The sequence below is a fragment of the Saccopteryx bilineata genome, chromosome X (assembly GCF_036850765.1).
Source record: "Saccopteryx bilineata isolate mSacBil1 chromosome X, mSacBil1_pri_phased_curated, whole genome shotgun sequence".
NCBI lineage: Eukaryota > Metazoa > Chordata > Mammalia > Chiroptera > Emballonuridae > Saccopteryx > Saccopteryx bilineata.
Window position 1 is genome coordinate 97645936 of NC_089502.1, and position 19060 is coordinate 97664995.

General features: G+C 44.6%; 1 protein-coding gene across 2 annotated transcripts in view; it reads left to right on the forward strand.

Moving 5' to 3' along the window:
* The first annotated feature begins 4251 nt into the window (after positions 1-4251).
* CHST7 (carbohydrate sulfotransferase 7) overlaps positions 4252-19060 on the forward strand; it is an 84226-nt gene continuing 69417 nt past the window's right edge. For both annotated transcript variants that reach the window (XM_066250379.1, XM_066250378.1), the window contains exon 1: positions 4252-5928. In XM_066250379.1, the coding sequence (XP_066106476.1) occupies positions 4436-5896 (1461 nt within the window). In that variant the 5' untranslated portion in view covers positions 4252-4435 and the 3' untranslated portion in view covers positions 5897-5928. The remainder of the gene's footprint in view (positions 5929-19060) is intronic.

The following is a 19060-nucleotide window of genomic DNA, read 5'->3' on the forward strand; positions in this document are numbered from 1 at the left end:
AAGTAGGAGATAAAAGCAGAGAGAAAACAAGTATAGACAACTCCACCAAGAAGTTGGGCTGTGAGGAGAGGGCAGAGAAACCAGTGGCAACAGGACAAGGGAGTGGCAAGGGTGCCTGGCAGGGGGATGCAAGTGCAGGCAGGAATCCACCCAGACTCTGCACTCAAGCAGTAAACTCTGTCCTGGGGCTGTGGAAGGGGCATTGTTTTCGATGTGGTCAGCTACCTTTTTGCAAACTGTCTGTCTGAAGGGAGCACTTTCTGATTCCTATGAAAGCGTTGTATGTGTAAGCAACTGCTGTGCCAGGGGAGGATGTGTATCAATGGGACTTTTTAAAAGAGAGATAGAGGTATATTATTATGCTTAATTTTCACATTGGTGAAGATAATAAGGCTAAGAGGGTATGGTTGGGCCACCAGGTTCTATCCCCAGTCAGGGTACATACAAGAATCAATCAATGAATGCATAAATTAATGGAAAAACAAACAAATCTCTCCCCCACTTTTCCTCTCTCTAAAATTAGTAGATATTAAAAGAGAGAGGAGGAATAGTTAGATTTACAAGAGGGAGAAGTGGTAAATGGTAGAAGGAACTAGGCCTACTCTATTGTATCAGAAAGAGAAAAAGGGGTAGCAAGTCCACTAATTTAAAAAATGATAGAAATCACTTTTATGGAAAACATCTTTATGTCCAATTAAGCTCTCTTTCTGCTGGGTTGAAAATTTATCTTGGAGATTTCTAGGATGTCTCTACTCCCAAGGCTATGCATTGATCTGGGGCCTTTGGATCATTGGGTTTCGGTCCACCTAGGTGCCCCTGAAATGTCACCATCACTGTCTCTGTGACCCTTATGCTGCCCCCAAGCTGTGGCTGGTGCCCAGGAAACATTGGAACAGTGTCTCTACTCTCAGCAGCTCTGTCATAACCATTCAGCCACTCTCCCTTGAGTCCTGATCATCTCTGATGCACTGCGAGGAAGAAGAGCTCAGGTACTCTCTCGTGTGGAGCCCATAGAACTTTCTCTCTCACCCACCTCCAGCCTAGGGGAGAGGCCAATGGAAGGCTGCTCTTCCCCTCCTTCTCCAAGGCATTTCATCTAAGCCCTCACACCTTGCCTATATCAGTTAGCTTTTGCTGCATAATCCCCCCACCAAACTTAGTATCTTATAATCCGCATCTCTTGTTTCTCACAATTTTGTGGATCAATTAGATGGTTCTTCTGATTTTGGTCAACTCGATTGGAGCTGGAGGGAGTAGCATCTTTCTATTCAGTGTGGTCCCTCAGACCAGCAGCACTCAGGAACTTTATTAGAAATGTAGCCTCTCTAGCTCCACCACAGGCCTAATGAGCCAACTTCTGCATTTTGACAAGATCCCCAGGAGATTTGAGATGCACTGGTCTAGGATACCCTCTCTCACCTGTCTGGTGGTTGGAAAGCTGGCTGGTCTGTAAAGCCTCAGCAGGGAAGGCTTATTCTCTGATCCATGTGGTTAGCTTAGGCTTCCTCACACACTGACTTCAGGGTTCCCAAGAGTAGTAAGAGAAAAATCCTTATGATGGAAGCTTTTTTCAAGCCTCTGCTTGTGTCATTTTTGATACTGTCCCATTGGTCAATGCAAGTCATAAGGCCATTCCAGAGTCAGCATGGGTAGGTTTTGCCAAAGGGAGCTAAGAAAAGAGGAGAAAACTCTGTGATTGTTTTTAAAATATACCACACTCTACTGGAGTTTAGGATTTTGGAATTAAACATCAGTGACCTTTTGCATTCTATCCAGCCACATCCCTCCACTCAGATAAGCACAGAACCCATACTTACTTAAGGGGGGAAGGGTAAAAGTAAAAACACAGGAAAGGAAAATGTTATAGATTAAATTGGAAAATGATAGTCTTGCCACAAAGAAGAAGATGGGCACAGAAATAAGTGGATACATGAGTCTGGTAGTGGGAAAGTGAGAGATTATCTAACACAGTTTCCTTTTTCTCCATGAAGTAGGAGGTAAGGTCATCTGTGGAGATGGGGAGGGGTGGTAGAGGGCAAAAAGGTCTAAATAGAGTAGACTTTTCCTCCTGGAAGGCTTGAAATAATTGTAATTGAATTTGAGCCTGGAAATTGACTTGGAAAGTATAGGACCTCAGGGAACATCTGAGGTTGATGATTATGTCTTTATTTTGATGCCGTCTGTCCTATGGGAGAACTCTTTGCAACAATGTTTGCAGGTACAGAGAAATCCAAAAGCAGGGTTTGGGAGATTTTGTTAAATGAGTTATGAAAAGACAAGAGGGCCACAGAGTTTAGGTTATTGGAAGGATTATTAAAAAATAATGATCTGGGCCTGACCAGGTGGTGGCGCAGTAGAGTTTTGGACTAGGATGCAGAAGACCCAAGTTCAAAACCCCAAGGTCTCTGGCTTGAGCGGGATTCATCCGGCTTGAGCGGAGTTCATCCGGCTTGAGTGCAGGCTCGCCAGCTTTAGTGCAGGGTCACTGGCTTGAGTGTGGGATCATATACATGACCGCATGATTGCTGGCTTCAGCCCAAAGGTTGCTGGCTTGAAGCCCAAGGTCGCTGGCTTGAGCCCAAGGTCACTGACTTGAGCAAGGGGTCACTTGCTCTGCTGTAGCCCCTCCCCCCCGTCAAGGCACATATGGAAAGCAAGTAATGAAAACTAAGGAGCCACAACAAAGAATTGATGCTTCTCATCTCTCTCCCTTCCTGTCTGTCCCTATCTGTTCTTCTCTCTGTCTCCCTCTCTGTCACTGTCACACACAAAAATAATAATGATCTGGGATATCTTTGTTGAATATGAAAATGAGAAGAAAGCGAAGGTAATGGTCAGTGAGGTTGAAGAGTACAGAGGATGTGAACATGAGATTGAAAGGAGAAGGAATCGTGGTCAGAAAGTGGATGCTTTGGTTAGTATATAATTTCCATAATTTCTTAGGTAGAGTAGTTTCTGTAATGAAAAAGACTGAATGATAGGATGGGATAAACCTGAAGGGAAGGAGGAGGGTGCCATGGAGAGGGGGGCAAAGGGGATGTTGAGGGGAATACAGGGGAGGGGGGATGCATTCAGGGCGAAACTAGAATATAGGTAAACACAATAAATTAAAATCAATAAAAAAATTCTAAAAAAAAAATTAAATAAAATAAAAAAGAAAAAGACCAGAGAAGATCTTAAGAGATGTTTCTGACTTTTCCAATTTGAACACCTTCCCCTGGTGATGAGATTTGCTTTGTATATTCCATTAACCTTACAATGCCTCTTCCAAATGGCTATTTAGTATTCTGGTTCATTATCCCACTGAAATAGAACAAAAATTATCCTTTCTAGTTCTTTTTTGGATTTCAGGAACTCTGAGCTTCATCTGCTTCTTGGACTTCCTGTCACTTTTTCACCCATCTTTGACTACATGTCTCTTTTTATGGGTTCTTGTAAACAGTTAGCTCCTGAGAAACTCTACCATCTTATCACTCCGATTCTATAAATGATTTTTGCTCACGTGTGTCAAAATAGGTAGGTTAGGCTGTAGTAACAAATGACCCCCAAATCTCACAACACCAGGAAGTACAGAGGCACTAAAAAGTCATCACATTTTAAAAATGAGTAAACAAATCCTGAAAAATATGCATGCCCCTCAGGGGGCAAAACCCTAAGGAGCACAACACTTGAAATTTCACAATGACTACACCATAACTAAATGTGTCACGTGAATGTAATAGTGCCTCAGATTTCTCTGGACCACCATGCAATGTGCAATTGTGTATCTTTATCTTATTGAAGTTCTCCATCCAGAACTCAGTAACACTCATCATCCTGCGGCTGATGAAGGCACTGGATGTAGACAGTGACCAGGAACCCCATTCTAAATAGTGTGGAAGCAAGTCTGCCTATGACAGAGATGGCCAGGCAGGGGACATGTAACAAGAGAGGCAATAGAGATATCCGGGTGGGGTCCACATCCCATCACTGGGTAAATTCCGTACACATGAGCCCCTCCCTTGGCTTAAGTTAATTCATGAAGACTTGACTTCCTTATGGAGGGGTTGGGGAAAGGTGGGGTCTGACTCCGCGCGCCCGGGCCCGCGTCTCCATCCCTCCCTCTGCAACTCCGCCCAAATCTGGCAGCTCCGTGGGCGAACCCAGGACGGAGAGGTAGGCGGGGAGAAACTGCGGAGTTGAAGGCGGAGCGGGAGGCTGTCAGGGCAGCCAATAGGCGACTCTCCGGCCGCTGAGCGGAGAGACGGCAGAGGTGCCGCCACTAGCACCACAGCCTCCGAACTCTCCCCTTGTGGATGCACAGCCCCAGTGGCTCTGCTCCTCCCGGCGCATTGGGGCCCAAAGGGGCCGGAGGAGCTGACTTGGGACGGGATTTCTAAGGAAGGAGAGAGGACAGACGCCCCACCCACTCTGGGGAGGGGGGTGTCGGTAAACGATGAAGGGCCGGCGGCGGCGGCGCAGGGAGTACTGCAAGTTCGCGCTGCTGTTGGTGCTGTACACTCTGGTGTTGCTGCTTGTCCCCTCCGTACTAGAAGGCGGCCGCGACGGGGACAAGGGCGCCAGGCACTGCCCTGGCCTTCAGCGCAGCTTGGGAGTGTGGAGCCTGGAGGCGGCGGCTGCAGGAGAGCGCGAGCAAGGCGCGGAGGTGCGGTCCGCCGCTGAGGTGCACGCAGGCCAGTCCCCTGGGTCCCCGGGCAACCTCAGCAGCGCCGTCGGGGAGACGGCATCTGCTGAGAAGCAGCACATCTATGTGCATGCCACCTGGCGCACCGGTTCGTCGTTCCTAGGCGAACTATTTAATCAACACCCGGACGTTTTCTACTTGTACGAGCCCATGTGGCATCTCTGGCAGGCGCTGTATCCGGGAGACGCTGAGAGCCTGCAGGGTGCGCTACGCGACATGCTGCGCTCGCTTTTCCGCTGTGACTTCTCCGTGCTGCGTCTGTACGCGCCACCCGGAGACCCCACCGCGCGCGCTCCGGGTGCAGCCAATCTCACCACCGCCACTCTCTTTCGCTGGCGGACCAACAAGGTCATCTGCTCGCCGCCCCTGTGTCCCGGCGCGGCCCATGCCCGGGCAGATATTGGCCTCGTCGAGGATGCCGCCTGTGAGCGCAGCTGCCCACCGGTGACTCTGCGCGCCCTGGAGGCCGAGTGCCGCAAGTACCCGGTGGTGGTCATCAAGGACGTGCGCCTTCTCGATCTGGGCGTGCTGGTGCCCCTGCTGCGCGACCCAGGCCTCAACCTGAAAGTGGTACAGCTTTTCCGAGACCCTCGAGCCGTTCACAACTCGCGCCTCAAATCTAGACAGGGTCTGTTGCGCGAGAGCATCCAGGTGCTGCGCACCCGCCAGAGGGGTGACCGCTTCCACCGCGTGCTGCTGGCGCATGGCTTAGGCGCTCGCCCTGGAGGCCCTTCCCGCGCTCAGCCTGCCGCGCCGCGCACTGACTTTTTCCTGACTGGCGCGCTAGAGGTGATCTGTGAAGCGTGGCTGCGCGACCTGCTCTTCGCGCGGGGGGCGCCCGCTTGGCTGCGGCGCCGCTACCTGAGGCTGCGCTACGAGGACCTGGTGTGGCAGCCTCGCGCGCAGCTGCACCGCCTGCTGCGGTTCGCGGGCCTGCGCGCACTGGCCGCGCTTGACACCTTCGCGGTCAACATGACGCGTGGCGCGGCCTATGGCGCGGACCGGCCCTTCCACCTGTCCGCACGCGACGCCCGCGAAGCCGTGCACGCCTGGCGCGAGCGCCTAAGCCGAGAGCAGGTGCGCCAGGTGGAGGCCGCCTGTGGTCCAGCGATGCGTCTGCTGGCCTATCCTCGCAGCGGAGAAGAGGGAGACGCCGCGCCAGCAGTGGACGAGGAGAAACCGTTAGAGGCTGAGGCGGATGGCGCCACGTAGCCTCCCACTCATGTCCCGGAGGGCGAATCCGGGTAAGGTGGCCCGGGCTAGAGAGGGGCAAGGAAGGTTCTTTGGGAAACTTGGACCAGCCTGCTGGGAGAGGGAGTTACGCTGTTCCAGATATCCTGTCAGAATAGTTGTGAGCGGTAGGAAAGTGCACCTGTCAGAATTTGGGAGTCATCGTTATCTAGAGCTTAGCCTCCTGCCTCCTTTGGGGAGGACTCTAAGATGAGAGAGTTTAAGCATGGCTGAGGTGGAACCCAGGTGTCCATACTCCCAGTCCCCTTCGTGAAGTAGGAGGTGAGGTCATCAGTTGAGAATTGGGGGAGGGGAGGGCTGAGTGGTATCAGAGGTCTAGGGAGAGGAGAAGAAGTTTGAAAGTCATCATGGAACTCGAGACTGGGAATTGACATGAAAAGCATCGTATTTCTTGGACTGTTTGAGGTTGATGACTATTTTACCTTGACGCCAATCTGCCCTGTGGAGGAACTTTTTGCACCAGTGTCTGCAGGCACAGAGAAAGCCAAAAGCAGAGTCTGATGGAAAGTTCTTGACTCTATTTATTATCCTACCTCCCTGGAGTCTGTTTCATATTTCTCCTCTGCCTCTATTTATCTCTGTGCTGACTCCAGGGCTTTCTGAGTTCCCAAGCACACAAGCACAGTCAGACCTTTCTTTTGAGAGTTTTTGCATATGTATGTGTGTCTTAGGTTCTAGTATAGTAGGGTAGAGTGGGCTTATCTTTCCCCCTGGCTCATGTGGAGTCTCCCTCCACCCCCATGGCTAGTGTTTGCAGGATATTTGACCATATCCTATTAACATCACTTCCCAAAAGCTGCCTGGTCAGCTTCCTCTAGGCAGGCATCCCCAAACTAGGGCCCACGGGCTGCATGTAGCCGCCTGAGGCCATTTATCCGGCCCCCTGCAGCACTTCCGGAAGGGGCACCTCTTTCATTGGTGGTCAGTGAGAGGAGCACTGTATGTGGCAGCCCTCCAACGGTCTGAGGGACAGTGAACTGGACCCCTGTGTAAAAAGTTTGGGGACCTGTGCTAGTGCCTAGTGCCGACAAGACCTCAGGGATGGGCTTTCCCCCTCCCCCCCCAGTTTGCCTGATCCGTTTAACAGTGGTAGTCAACCTGGGCCCTACCGCCCACTAGTAGGCTTTCCAGCTTTCATGGTGGGCAGTAGCAGAGCAACCAAAGTATAAATAAAAAGATAGGTTTAACTATAGTAAGTTGTTTTATAAAGATTTGTTCTGCCAAACTTAGTGAAAATCTGACATAAAGTACTTGGTAAGTAATTATTATTATATGCTTTAACTTGCTGTAACTCTGCTTTATAAATTTTATAAAGTAAAGTTACTTTGCTACTTTATAAATCACCATTACTGTGGAACCAGTGGGTGGTGAGAAAATTTTACTACTAACAGAGATACCAAAGTGGGCGGTAGGTATAAAAAGGCTGACTACCCCTGGTTTAAGAGGTCAAGGCTTAGATTGGCAATAACAGCTTTGGATGTAACTGCAGAAGGAGCTTTGTGAAGGCACCTCCCCCCCCATTATTTTTTTGTTGTTGTTGTTGTTGTTCTTTCTCTGTAAAGCACATATCCCGAGATGCTAATATGGGATTTAAAGAATCTCAAAATGTGTTCAGTGTATGGCCTGTACGTTGGCTGAGGGAAAAGTTTGTTTTGTATGATGCTGACCTTAGGAGCTCAGTTAGTGGCATGGGGATGGGTTTCTCCCAACCCTGCACTGTGCAGTACAGAGGAAGAGGAAAAGCAGCTCTGGGTGGACGGAAGTGACTTGTTTCCATTCATTATTTTGTAGTGTAATTCACTATTCCTCTGGGATGAAGCTCTGAGGCCAAAGTTGAAGATGTTAATGAAGGTGGATTTTACTGTTAATAGAGCCAGAGTTTCAGAGAGATTTCAGAAGTTGACTGATTTTTCTCCCAGTGATCAAGTGGTTTTCTTGGTCAGTTTCTGTAATTGCTAGGAAGTCTGTGTTCCTTCCTGATTTCCAGAGTAAAGGGAGGTAAGTCACAGAGTGACTTGTCATATCTTAACAAAAACATCCTTTCATTTGTTAATCCTGTATTTACGGATGTAAGTAATGGGGATGATACTTAACTCTCCTTCTCAGGCCTCCAGCGCAAATGCTGCAGCATTTTATGTCCTTAAGAACTGACTGTCTCCCAGAATCTTTCACTTTCCCTCCATTTTTATTAATATTTATTGAGTGCTGACTGGGGTCAAGTAAGAAAGAGGATAGAGAGAAAGGTTACAGTAGAAGGCTTCATCCTCAATTCAGGTGTCCCCAAACTACGGCCCGCTGGCCGCATGCAGCCCCCTGAGGCCATTTATCTGGCCCCCCACCGCACTTCCAGAAGGGGCACCTCTTTCATTGGTGGTCAGTGAGAGGAGCACTGTATGTGGCGGCTCTCCAATGGTCTGAGGGACAGTGAACTGGCCCTGTGTGTAAAAAGTTTGGGGACCCCTGCTAGGAAGTTGGTCTGTGAGGGTGACTATGGCTGTAGACACTGGAGCTGGTGTTTGGAAGGCCAACAGAGCTTTCTCTGCAGGTCTTCAGGAACATATGGGAGCCAGTTTTTAGGCTCTTTCATTCTTTGGTGACTAATCCCTTCCTCCCATATTTTTGCTGAAATTATTGGACACTTACCATGTCACCACCAACCAGTGGATTTACTAAAATGCTTATATTCCTAGTTCTTGGAAAGAAAACATTATTGACCCACTGATGAGTTTCTGAAAGTTCATCACACTCTACTCTAGGGAAGGGAAAGGAGAGGATCCTTATGTGCCATGCCTTGAGTTTGTTAATTGGACATATTATCAATTTTACAGAGTAGAAATCCGAGACTCAGAGAAGTCAAGTAACTTGCCCAAAGTCACACCTGGGTTGGTGAGGGTGGAGCAGCTTTGTTGTTTGACCTCAGAATTCAGAATCTCTCTATTATGACTCACCCTTACCTGCCTCCCACCCTCACCCTCGACATCCCTTAGCAGCACCTTTGTCACTCCAGCAGGGCTTAGAGACTAGTCTGGGGTGGAAAATACATATGGCGTCATTGCTAATATGTTCCAACCACTTAACAAATAAATAATATATCCTTGAGTTGCCAACAACAACCTACCTACACACGAAATCTGGTAACTCTACAGCCACCTTCCCCATGGCTGTCCTTCTCATAGGACATCTGAGCATGCCCTCAGCTCATCAGTGAAGAAGGGCTACACATGAATTGACCTGAGTAACTTCTGGGTGATTCAATAACCAGGATTTTCCAGGGAGGGAGTCAGTGTGATTTTTTTCAGGGCTGAGTGGGGACCTCAGCACCCTGAACCAAGTCACCAAGAACCTAGGCCCTTTCCATCTTTTATATCTTTTTAGGATTTCATTCACCAGCTTATCTTCCCACTGTCACAAGATAGTAGCCTTAGCAACAAGCAGCACTTCCTCACACAACTATGCAGGGTTGTCAAAATGCAGAAAGGAAGGAAACTGGTTAGTAAGTAAGGAGCGGAGGAGTTTTCCCTTCTGTGTCTCTCTTTCCTTCAGTCTGGTTATAGAAACCTTTCCCAGATTTTTTTTGCCCCCAGCCAACTTACTTTTATGTCTCATTGGTTGGAACTTACTGAGTCACATGGCCTGCCTTAGCCCAAAAATTGGTGAATGAAGTAGGATCATCATGATTGGCTTGGACCACATTACATTCACCTGAGGAGCTTTAGTGTCAATACCTTTCACCTGAGGTGTCATTACATTCACCTGAGGAGCTTTTAATGTCAATATCTGAGCTTCACCCCTAGAGATGCTGATATAATTGTTCTGGGGTGGGGTCCAGGCATTGGAATGTTTTGAAAAGCTCCCCAGGTGGCTTGTACTGTCCAAATAAGTTAAAGATCACTGACTTCAACCAGTCATGATTCATTCTCTGTGCTAGGTTATTGCCACTGGAATAAGATCAGGATGGGGGCTGTTAATGAGCAGCGGATTGTCTGCCACAGTAATTTATGTAAAAAAAACTTGGAACTATGAAATTCCAAGCAAATGTAAGGTGTTAAAGTAGGGTATTAATGTGGAAAGGGGAAAACATCTTATATTATTCACTGATCCATTATCACCCTCTCAATTTCATTCAAATGCTTTGTTGTCTGTTATTCCTTCTCTAATAGCCCATTATTTTATACTATCTATGGTTCTGAGCAGACAGATGTCCTGTCCTGTCCTTTTCATCAGGTCTCCCTTTGATCTACCCTTGGCAGGATCCAGGATTTTACTCCTATAGGCATTTAAGACACCTTCGCCTTTTTTCTTGATAAGACAGATGGACCCTTTGAATGAAATTAGGAAAGGAGGTAAATAAACCATAATTTAAGCCCCAATAAGTCAGAAAGCTTTCTTTCTAAGGAAATCATCCAAACAGAAAAAGAAATGAGCAACTGTTATGAAAGTCATTCTAATTTAATCTGATTATTCTGCTCCAAATGTGTGAATATCACCGAAAGGAGAATCATTTGCTTAAACACAGATTGCCTGTAAACAGGTATTCATTAAACATTCTTCCTATATAGAATTTCTCATTCAACAAAATTTGTTTAAATTCCCAACTGTAAGGCACTGTGGGGTGTGCTGTGTTCATGCCAGAGAGCTGGAAGTTAGGATAGTACACGTGCATGCACATGTGTGCGTCCACGCGCGCACACACACACACACACACACACACACAAATATTTACCTGAGTGACAGGGCTGCAGTAAGGTGCAAACAATTTTTTAAAGCACATCCACATCCAAATCTTTATAGCTGCCCTGTGAAGTTAGTGCTGCCTTTGATCAAGACATTTTTGTGGCTGCCTTCCCCATAAGCTCGTGGGAAATTTGATGTTTAGGAGAAATCAAGATTCGTGAAGTCTGGTGAGCCAGGCAGAGGAAGGCTGGTCCTGCATAGTGATGTGTGGCCATAACATAGTAACAGTCATTTCTTGGTTCATATAAAATCAGTTTTCATATTAGGATGCAGGATCCCAGGCATCAGGGTCTGGCTCTCCTGGTTAATCTTGATTGACCTTGGGCAAGTCTTTAATTCTTTTTGAGAAGAGGAGGTTGAACTAAGAAGATTTCCAAGGTTTCTTGGTGCTAAGGGGAGGTGACATTTATTGACTGCTTTCAAAGTTGCACCAATTTTTGTTCCCATATCCGTTTTTAGAGTGTTTACTTCCTAGACTATCAACAACATGGATTTTATCCAATTTTTTTTTTCATCTTGGCTAGTCTGATGGGTGGAAAATCATTTTTCCCAACACTGTAGCTCTCTCTGACCTTACAGTTCATCTCAGACAATGTAGGATTGCTTGACATCTAAGGTTGTGGGAAATAGGATTCCAAGAGGTTATCAACTTCTTAACCCTTATGCTGTCCACATGTATTTGGAAACTCATTTCAGTGATTCTTTTGAAGGACTGGATATATTTTAAAATAAAAATGATTATCCCTTTAAAAATCACACTCTCACATGCTGTCAGAGTTTAACAAGCTCCTTGTTAAGATGGTCTTTTTTTCTGGTACTTTTGCAGTGAATTGTACCTATTCATTTGAACTTCAACTATATATATTTCAGAACACTATCACTGGGGAAATTCAGGTGATATTAAATAAGGTTTAACTGTTCATATATTTTGCTCTATGTTCCCAAGAGCCCTCCTGGTAGTCTGGGGAAGGGCAGAAGTGCCCATTTGCAGTTGCTGAGTTAGGATTGAGATAGTTTTGTTTGTTTGTTTGTGTTTTTTTGTTTGTTTTTTGTCTGGGCAGAGATTTTCTTCCCATGAATACAAATGTAATATAAATAGTTGGGGATGATGCTCTTAAAAAAAACATTTATAAGCAGCTGGCTTAAAATTCCTCAGTATGCCTTTTCTCAGCCTGCTCTCAGCATGAACAACACAGAAAAGAATGAAATAAAAAAGGCTCAACTGGCCTTGTTATTTTGTATCTGATATTCTAGTTGAACAAGGTGACTAATAAATGAACTTCTCCCTCTGTGAGGGCTCCTGGCTTGTCCTCTTGCTACATGGTGGAACCAAAGGAACTTGCTCTATTGAAAGAAACATTTCTGCTTGGGTGCAGTATCTAGAAAGAACAGTACAGACCAAGAAACAACCCTGGCCCAAATTCAAGAGCACAGGGAAGTGAATTGTTTGGGAGATGAATAGGAAGCGATGTCAACTGCAGAAAAGTTGCAGAGCTCAGAGATGTCTTCGTGAGAATTGGAGCTCTTGCTTCATCCCCTTGGCTCACAGGCACGGCACCAGCGGCCCAGTTTGACATTTCTGCAGCTGTCCTTGTTCACATGAAAGACAGTCATGATGGATGCTAAGAAATTGGAGCCTCAGCTGATAGTGAATATTATTAATTTAGGGAATTACGAGTCTGGAAAGTGACCATCATATTTGACTTTCATGCTGACCATGTTGGGTGTGAGCTAATTCTCCTCCCCTGAAGAGTCACATGCCAAAAATAGCCACTGAGGGAGACATGCTTTTACTCATGGAATGGAAGCCCTTTCTGTTAACACTCCTGTCACACAGGAGTGCTGAAAGGAACCCCAGAAGGCATAGGGAGAGTTGTGAGGGCCCAGGAACACAGTCTGTGAGCCCTACCATCAAGAAGCTTCACATCTGGTCTGAAATCCAAATGCCTAAGATTTAGAAAGATTAATATTGTGTAAAGATTATTTGGGTGTGGTAGCCAGCAGACTGGAACTAGAGAAAGCAGCCTAACTGAAGGTGTGGCACAGAACATTACAGAGTCATTTGTAAGGTATGGGGAGCTGATAGGGGTGCAAGACTGTGAGTTCTTTTGTCAAGATGATGAACTGAAGAGAGTTATGAGCAGCCCCAGAGTGAAGTTGGAGGCTAACTAAAGCAGCCCTTACATACATATAGATAAGGTGAACATTAGGGTAAAAATGTCCCCGAGCTTAGGAAAGACACTTTGCCCATGACTAAGAGTAGACTTTACCAAAAAGGATTTATTACAGCCTCAGAGAGATTATGGGAACAGTAAGCCAAAAATACTAAGATGAAGATAATGTTTTAAAAATAGGACTTCCTTTCAAACATCATGGAGTTGACCTATGTTAAATAGACAGGTTTTAGAAGCAATAAAAGCAGATGCTGTATCTTGCTCTGATAAAGGATATTGCCAACACAGATGTAATAAAAGAGAACAGTGCATTTTTCAGGTTCCATAAACAACAAAAAAGTTATGTGTTGTTGCCTAAGGATAGCAAAGGGGACTGTTTTACAAAAAAGAGATGGTCGGATGAAATTAAATACTCCTCCCAAAGAACAACAAAACCCTTAGCATGATTAAATGCTTTTTGAATTAATTCTATTTTTATTTCTCAACAAAGAGGAAAAGAAATACTTTTAACTTAAGGGAAAAAATCCATGTCCTGCTCCTAAGTACAGTGATCTCTGTCAAAACTGTAGGCCCCTGGGGAGGACTGGTTTATATGCTCCAGTGTCCTGTGCCAACATAAACTTACTCTCAGCCTTGGGACCATGTTATCCCCACCATACTGAGTGGAACAGACAGTACCTCATTCTGCAGGGAGAGCTATCTGAAGTAATGGGCTAGACTTGGGCTGATGCAGACTCTGTACAATGACCAACCATCCTAACCTGTGAGTCTTAAAGTTGATGAAGGCAGCCCCAATGCCCCCCCACCCAACCTTAGCTACTCCATTGGCTGCTAGCTCTAGTGGAGGCCATAAGGCTGCCAGAGCAGCAGGTGCAGCTCTGGTCACTTCCCAGTCCCATGGCCTTACTAACCCCTGTCACCCCACTTGGTAGATGACAAACATCTGCTGGTGAGTGGTCAGATATATGTTATAAAATACTGACTCAGTTCCTATTATTTGATTTGGGAATGACCTCACTCACAAAAGCAAGTATGTATGCCAATTAGAATTATATCTCAGAACAGTTCAATGAAAGGAAAAAATAAAAGTCAACCAGGCAGATTCAGCTGTTTCCAAACTTTATTAATACTGGTTTGGAATGTATTCATTTTGTTCTCAAATGAACTTAAGAACTTGGGAAATTTTTAGTTGGGGTGGATATGATAAAATTGAAACATTATTATTTAATTCCATTTTGTAAATATAATGGTCATTTCATTTTTGCACTAGCTGACCCTGGGGCTTGATTAATGACTCCCATAGATTGAGGTTTTACTCTGATTTCTGGAGCAGAAAAATGGGTCTTTTCTTTCCACTGTGGTCAGGGAGAATGGTTGGGAGGCAGCTCAGCACTTTTCATGGGCTTCCCAGGTCCAGGCAAGTGACTTCTAATTTCTCCCCGAAGTCCTCCGACAAGCATTTTGTTTGTTTGTGTTTGTGTGTTTGTGTGTTTTACTCAATCTCTGTTTTCTCCTGAAGCAAGAGTTGTTTCAAGTATTAAACACAACAGAAACTTATTGACTAGTTCAAGTATTCTGGCACCTTGTGCCACTTAATTTTTCAGATTGCAAGTCTGAAAATGATTTATCACAGTTGTGCTGTTTAAAATGCATTTGTAGGCTTTTGTGAGGGAGGGGTGCAGTTAGATTAGCAAACTAAATGTTGCTTTAATGTCACAATGAAGGAATGCTTGCACTTTGATATTTCTGGTATTTCAAGTATTATTTTATCATCATTCCTAAGCAGTTCCCTTTGAAAATATCAATAACTAAATGGCTCTATTGTTGTAAACATTGTCAGTCATTTCCGTTTTCCTTGGCAGTGCATTTCACTGATTGGAGGTGAAAACAGGAAGGTTAAGAAAACTTAACCCAGGTTAACAGATAAGCTTAGATGTTTAACATCATTCACAGTGGGGTGGTTCCAGGGTCACATGCTGGGAGAAGACCCTACAAGAACACTTTGCCATTGAAAAAAGGAGGCTAACAGCATCCTCAGCCCATTTGTTCTGGAGTGGGTCCAGGAGGAAGACTGTTACAATGGGCTGGAAAGTAATTCACCAGTGATAACAGGATGTTCTGAATACCCGGAAATCTCAAATCCCTCAGCCCAAGTGCCAAGTTCCAGCACCAACTTTTAGTATCTGTGAAGTCGCTTTAGGTGGTAAACCCAGGACGCTGCACCTGGCATAAGCGAGTGGGTAGGGATAGGTGAGTACTTCCAGAGGCTAAACCAAGAAAAAGTTGAAGAATGGTGTAAGGCCAGTGGCCGCTGCCATGGCCATGCAGGTTCCCATTGGATTCAGGCAGACGCTAAAAGAACTGTGGAGCCAGAGGATGGTGGGTCATTCCATTTATTAAAGTCTCAAAACGGCGGAAAAGCAAACAGGCAGGGAAGACCACTTTTCTCTCACTCAAGGCTCCCAGAGCCCCGACTCATTCTCCGGACTCTCACGGACTCAAAGGCCCCCACCAGCCTCAGCACTCTCTTTCTCTCTCTCTTTCAGCATTCTCTCTGCGCTGTCCAGCAAAACATGCTAGGGGAAAAAACCCTTCTCCAGCTAACAATAGCAAACAATCTCCCCTCCCAAGCAGGAAGGCAGTCTGCAAACTGCAATCTGTCCCCCTGAGGGCAAGCACCTTTAGACTATATGGTACACACATGGCGCTACCCCAATACAGGTGAGCAAACTTAAAAAACATTTGTTTACCCAGCAAAGGACACGTAAAAATCTACAAGGACAGTTCAAGGAGGGAAGTGAGATGCCCATGCTAGTTCCCAGATTCACTTGAGAGGCCCAGGACTCAGTACCTGACTTGAAAGGGCACAGGAAGGCCACCGAGAGAGGAGAGGCAGAGCTGCAAGCTCTTATGGTTAAATTCTCTGTTCTCAAACTTCAAAGCAAGCAGGAAGTTCATTCTTCCTCCTCCCCCATCCTAGCTGAAAAAAAATATGATTAAAATGCTTAGAGTGTGTCTTCCTGACTTGTTCTACTGTAACATGGAAGGCTCAGCACAGCCTACTACATGCAAAGGCAGTCCAGCTTCCTTAACCCAGAAAGAAGTTTCACTTTGTAGGTCAACCAGCTGCGTCTAGGGCCAAGTTGGTCATTAAAATAACTCAGGGGAACTGTAGCAAAGAAGATAAAATTAACCCAACTCATTGAAGTATAACTTTGAATCTTTAAAGAAACAATCCATTTTGTAAAAGTGCAAGGAAATATGTGAATTTAATATTAAGGAATGACTTCACATTTCAATGCCACATATTTAAAAACCCTTTTATACATGCTTCACAAAAAAGTGATATACAGAAATTGTTACGGAACTCAAGGCGTTCACCACTTGGGGTACTCTATTAAAAAATGAAACATGGTTGTGCAAGGTAGTTTTATTTACTTGCAGTAAGTAAAGGGGACAAGAGGTTCATATCCATAGCTCATATCCAAGAGGTTCATATCTCTGAAGAGACGCTTAGCCATTGGTGATATACACTATTTGGTCAATTATATGTTGATTCTTCTTTGCAGTTGGTTACTTTCATCCCACTGAATTCCTGTCAGTTCATCCCGATTACTGCTGCATCTGCAAAATACTGTGCTACCGTGTAACATTTAGTAAGAAATATTTAGAACTGCCCAGACCTTGAGATCCTTCTCCTATTTAACAAAATCTCTATAAATCTGGAAATTAATTGCACCAAGACAGTTCTTAAATTACCTGGTTTTTATTATTATACAAGATAGGTCTCAAATACTTTTGACTTAGGAATGACCAGAAGGGTCTACACTCATTTCAGGCGGTTCAGGCAATAGCAAACGGTTGGGCAAACAAGTTTGTAATAAGTGTTTTTAGGTTTGCTCACTGGTGTTGGGGCAGCGCCATGTGTGTACAGTCTATGGAAGGCTGCGGTGCTTGCCCTCAGGGCGGCAGATTGCAAATTGCGAATTGCCTTCCTGCTTGGGAGGGGCCATTGTTTGCTGGAGAAGGGTTTTTATTCCCCCAGCCTGTTTTGCTGGAGAGTGGAGAGAGAGAGAGAGAGAGAGAGAAGAGAGAGAGCGCTCAGGGGCTTTGGAAGCGCTGAGGTTTCAGCCCAGCCTGTTAGGCTGGAGGTGCTGAGGCTGGTGGGGACCTGTGAGTCTGGGTGAGTCGGGAATGCTGAGGGGCTTGAGAGCCCTGCCTGTTTGCTCATCGGCCATTACAAGACTAAAACGGAACGGCCTATAATTCTTTTACTGTCTGCCCGAATTCAATGAGAACCTGCATGGCCACGGCAGGGGCTCCTAGCCTTACACAAACATTTTATTCTCCCCAAACTTTGTGTAAATGGAAATAATTTTAACCAAGAAATTTAGTAGCTTAACATTTAATTCTTCATTGTCAAACATCTAGTAGCTGGAAGAAAGGGCAAGGCTAGCTATTTGGTCACTGTAACTGGCTGATAAACTTGAATGTTCATTATTTTTTGTGTGTTTTTTTTAATTTAATTTATTGTGTTTACATAATATAGTGTCTCCCCGAATACATCCCCCCCCTGTATTCCCCTCAACAGAATGTTCAGTTTTTAAATATGCACCCAAAGTTGACTATTTCATAGTTCCAACTGAATATGCTCCTACCGTACTAAGAAGAGAGGGGTCTGGAATGAATTTAATTTTTGACCCTATGTCTAAAACACCGGGGTCTTAAGAATTTTGGAGAACACTATGCTAAGGATCCATGGACATGTTTATATTTTAAACACAACAGAAACATTGAAAATGATAGGAAAATTGCTGATAGTTTTTTTTGTTTGTTTTTGTTTTGTTTTGATTTTTAGAGTCTACTTGGGAGCTATAGGCTCCATTGAGATATAAATCAAAACTGGAAGGTATATGAACATCCTTTTTCTGGTTCAGTGACATTCAGGAACTAGAGACCAAAACCAGAGAATGGGAACTCGTTTCTATTGCAAAGAAAGAAAGGACCTTGGTAGATTGCTGCCTGTCCACTGCGGGCTGCCCAACCAGGATTAGAAGAACATCAAAACAGTTCTTCAAATATCCCAGAGGCAGTAATAGACTTTTCAGAACTTCTATCTGTCCTCTCCTCCCACCTTGTACTGACAGTGATTTGATTTAAAAAGTATATGTATATTGAACTTGGAGTGGAAAGCAGCTTTCCAGGTAGTGGTAAAAAAAATTTTTTTAAAGAAGATTTTTAATAAAAGAATTTAAAGAGTGCTTATGGGTCCAGAGGTTGGACTGGTAGCAACTCCATAAATGTTTGGGAATGTAGGGATCTGACCAGGTAGCATTTAGCATCTGGTTAGTCATTGATAAAAAACCATCCTGAGTTACTGCTAAGCTGTGTCTAGGTCTTTAAAACAACAGTGACAGAGTAAAATGTTTCATTTTAAAATAGTTTTACATTCATAGGAAGTTGCAAAAAACAGTCCAGAGAAGTCCAGTGGACGCTTCATCAAGCTTCATCCAAAGGTAACATTACATGTATTCAATAGATCAATATCAACACTAGGAAGTTGACATTGACAATTCACAGACCTTATTCAGTTTTCAGCAGTTTTTACATGCATTCATTTTAAGTATATTTGTGTGCATAGACCTTTTTAATTTTATTACATACAGACATGTGTAAACACAAACACCACAATCAAGATACAGAACTGTCCTGTCAGCACAAAGAGGCTCTCTTGTGCTACCCCACTTATACTCACATAACCCGCCCCATCCCACCCATTTTATGTAAAAGTTTTATAATTAAAAAAATATATTAATTGATTTTAGAGAGAGAGAAACATTGATTTGTGCATTCATTGGCTGATTCTTGTATGTGCTCTCACAAGGGAACCAACCCATAACCTTGGCATATGGGGATGATGCTTCAAGCAACTGAGCGACCTGGGCAGGGCCAGGGCAAAAATTTTATATTTTTTTATTTTGTTTTTCCTTATAAACTTTAGAATAAGCTTATCTATGCCATCATTTAATTTTGTGCCTCATTTTGAGTTATTTTTTTTATTTTTATTTAGAAAATTAACAGGATGACATTGATCAATAAAAGTACATAGGTTTCAAATGAACATTTCTATACATTTGAACTGTTGATTATGCTGTATACCCATCACCCAAAATCAAATCATTTTCTGTCACCTTATTTTGTCCTTCTTTACTCCCTT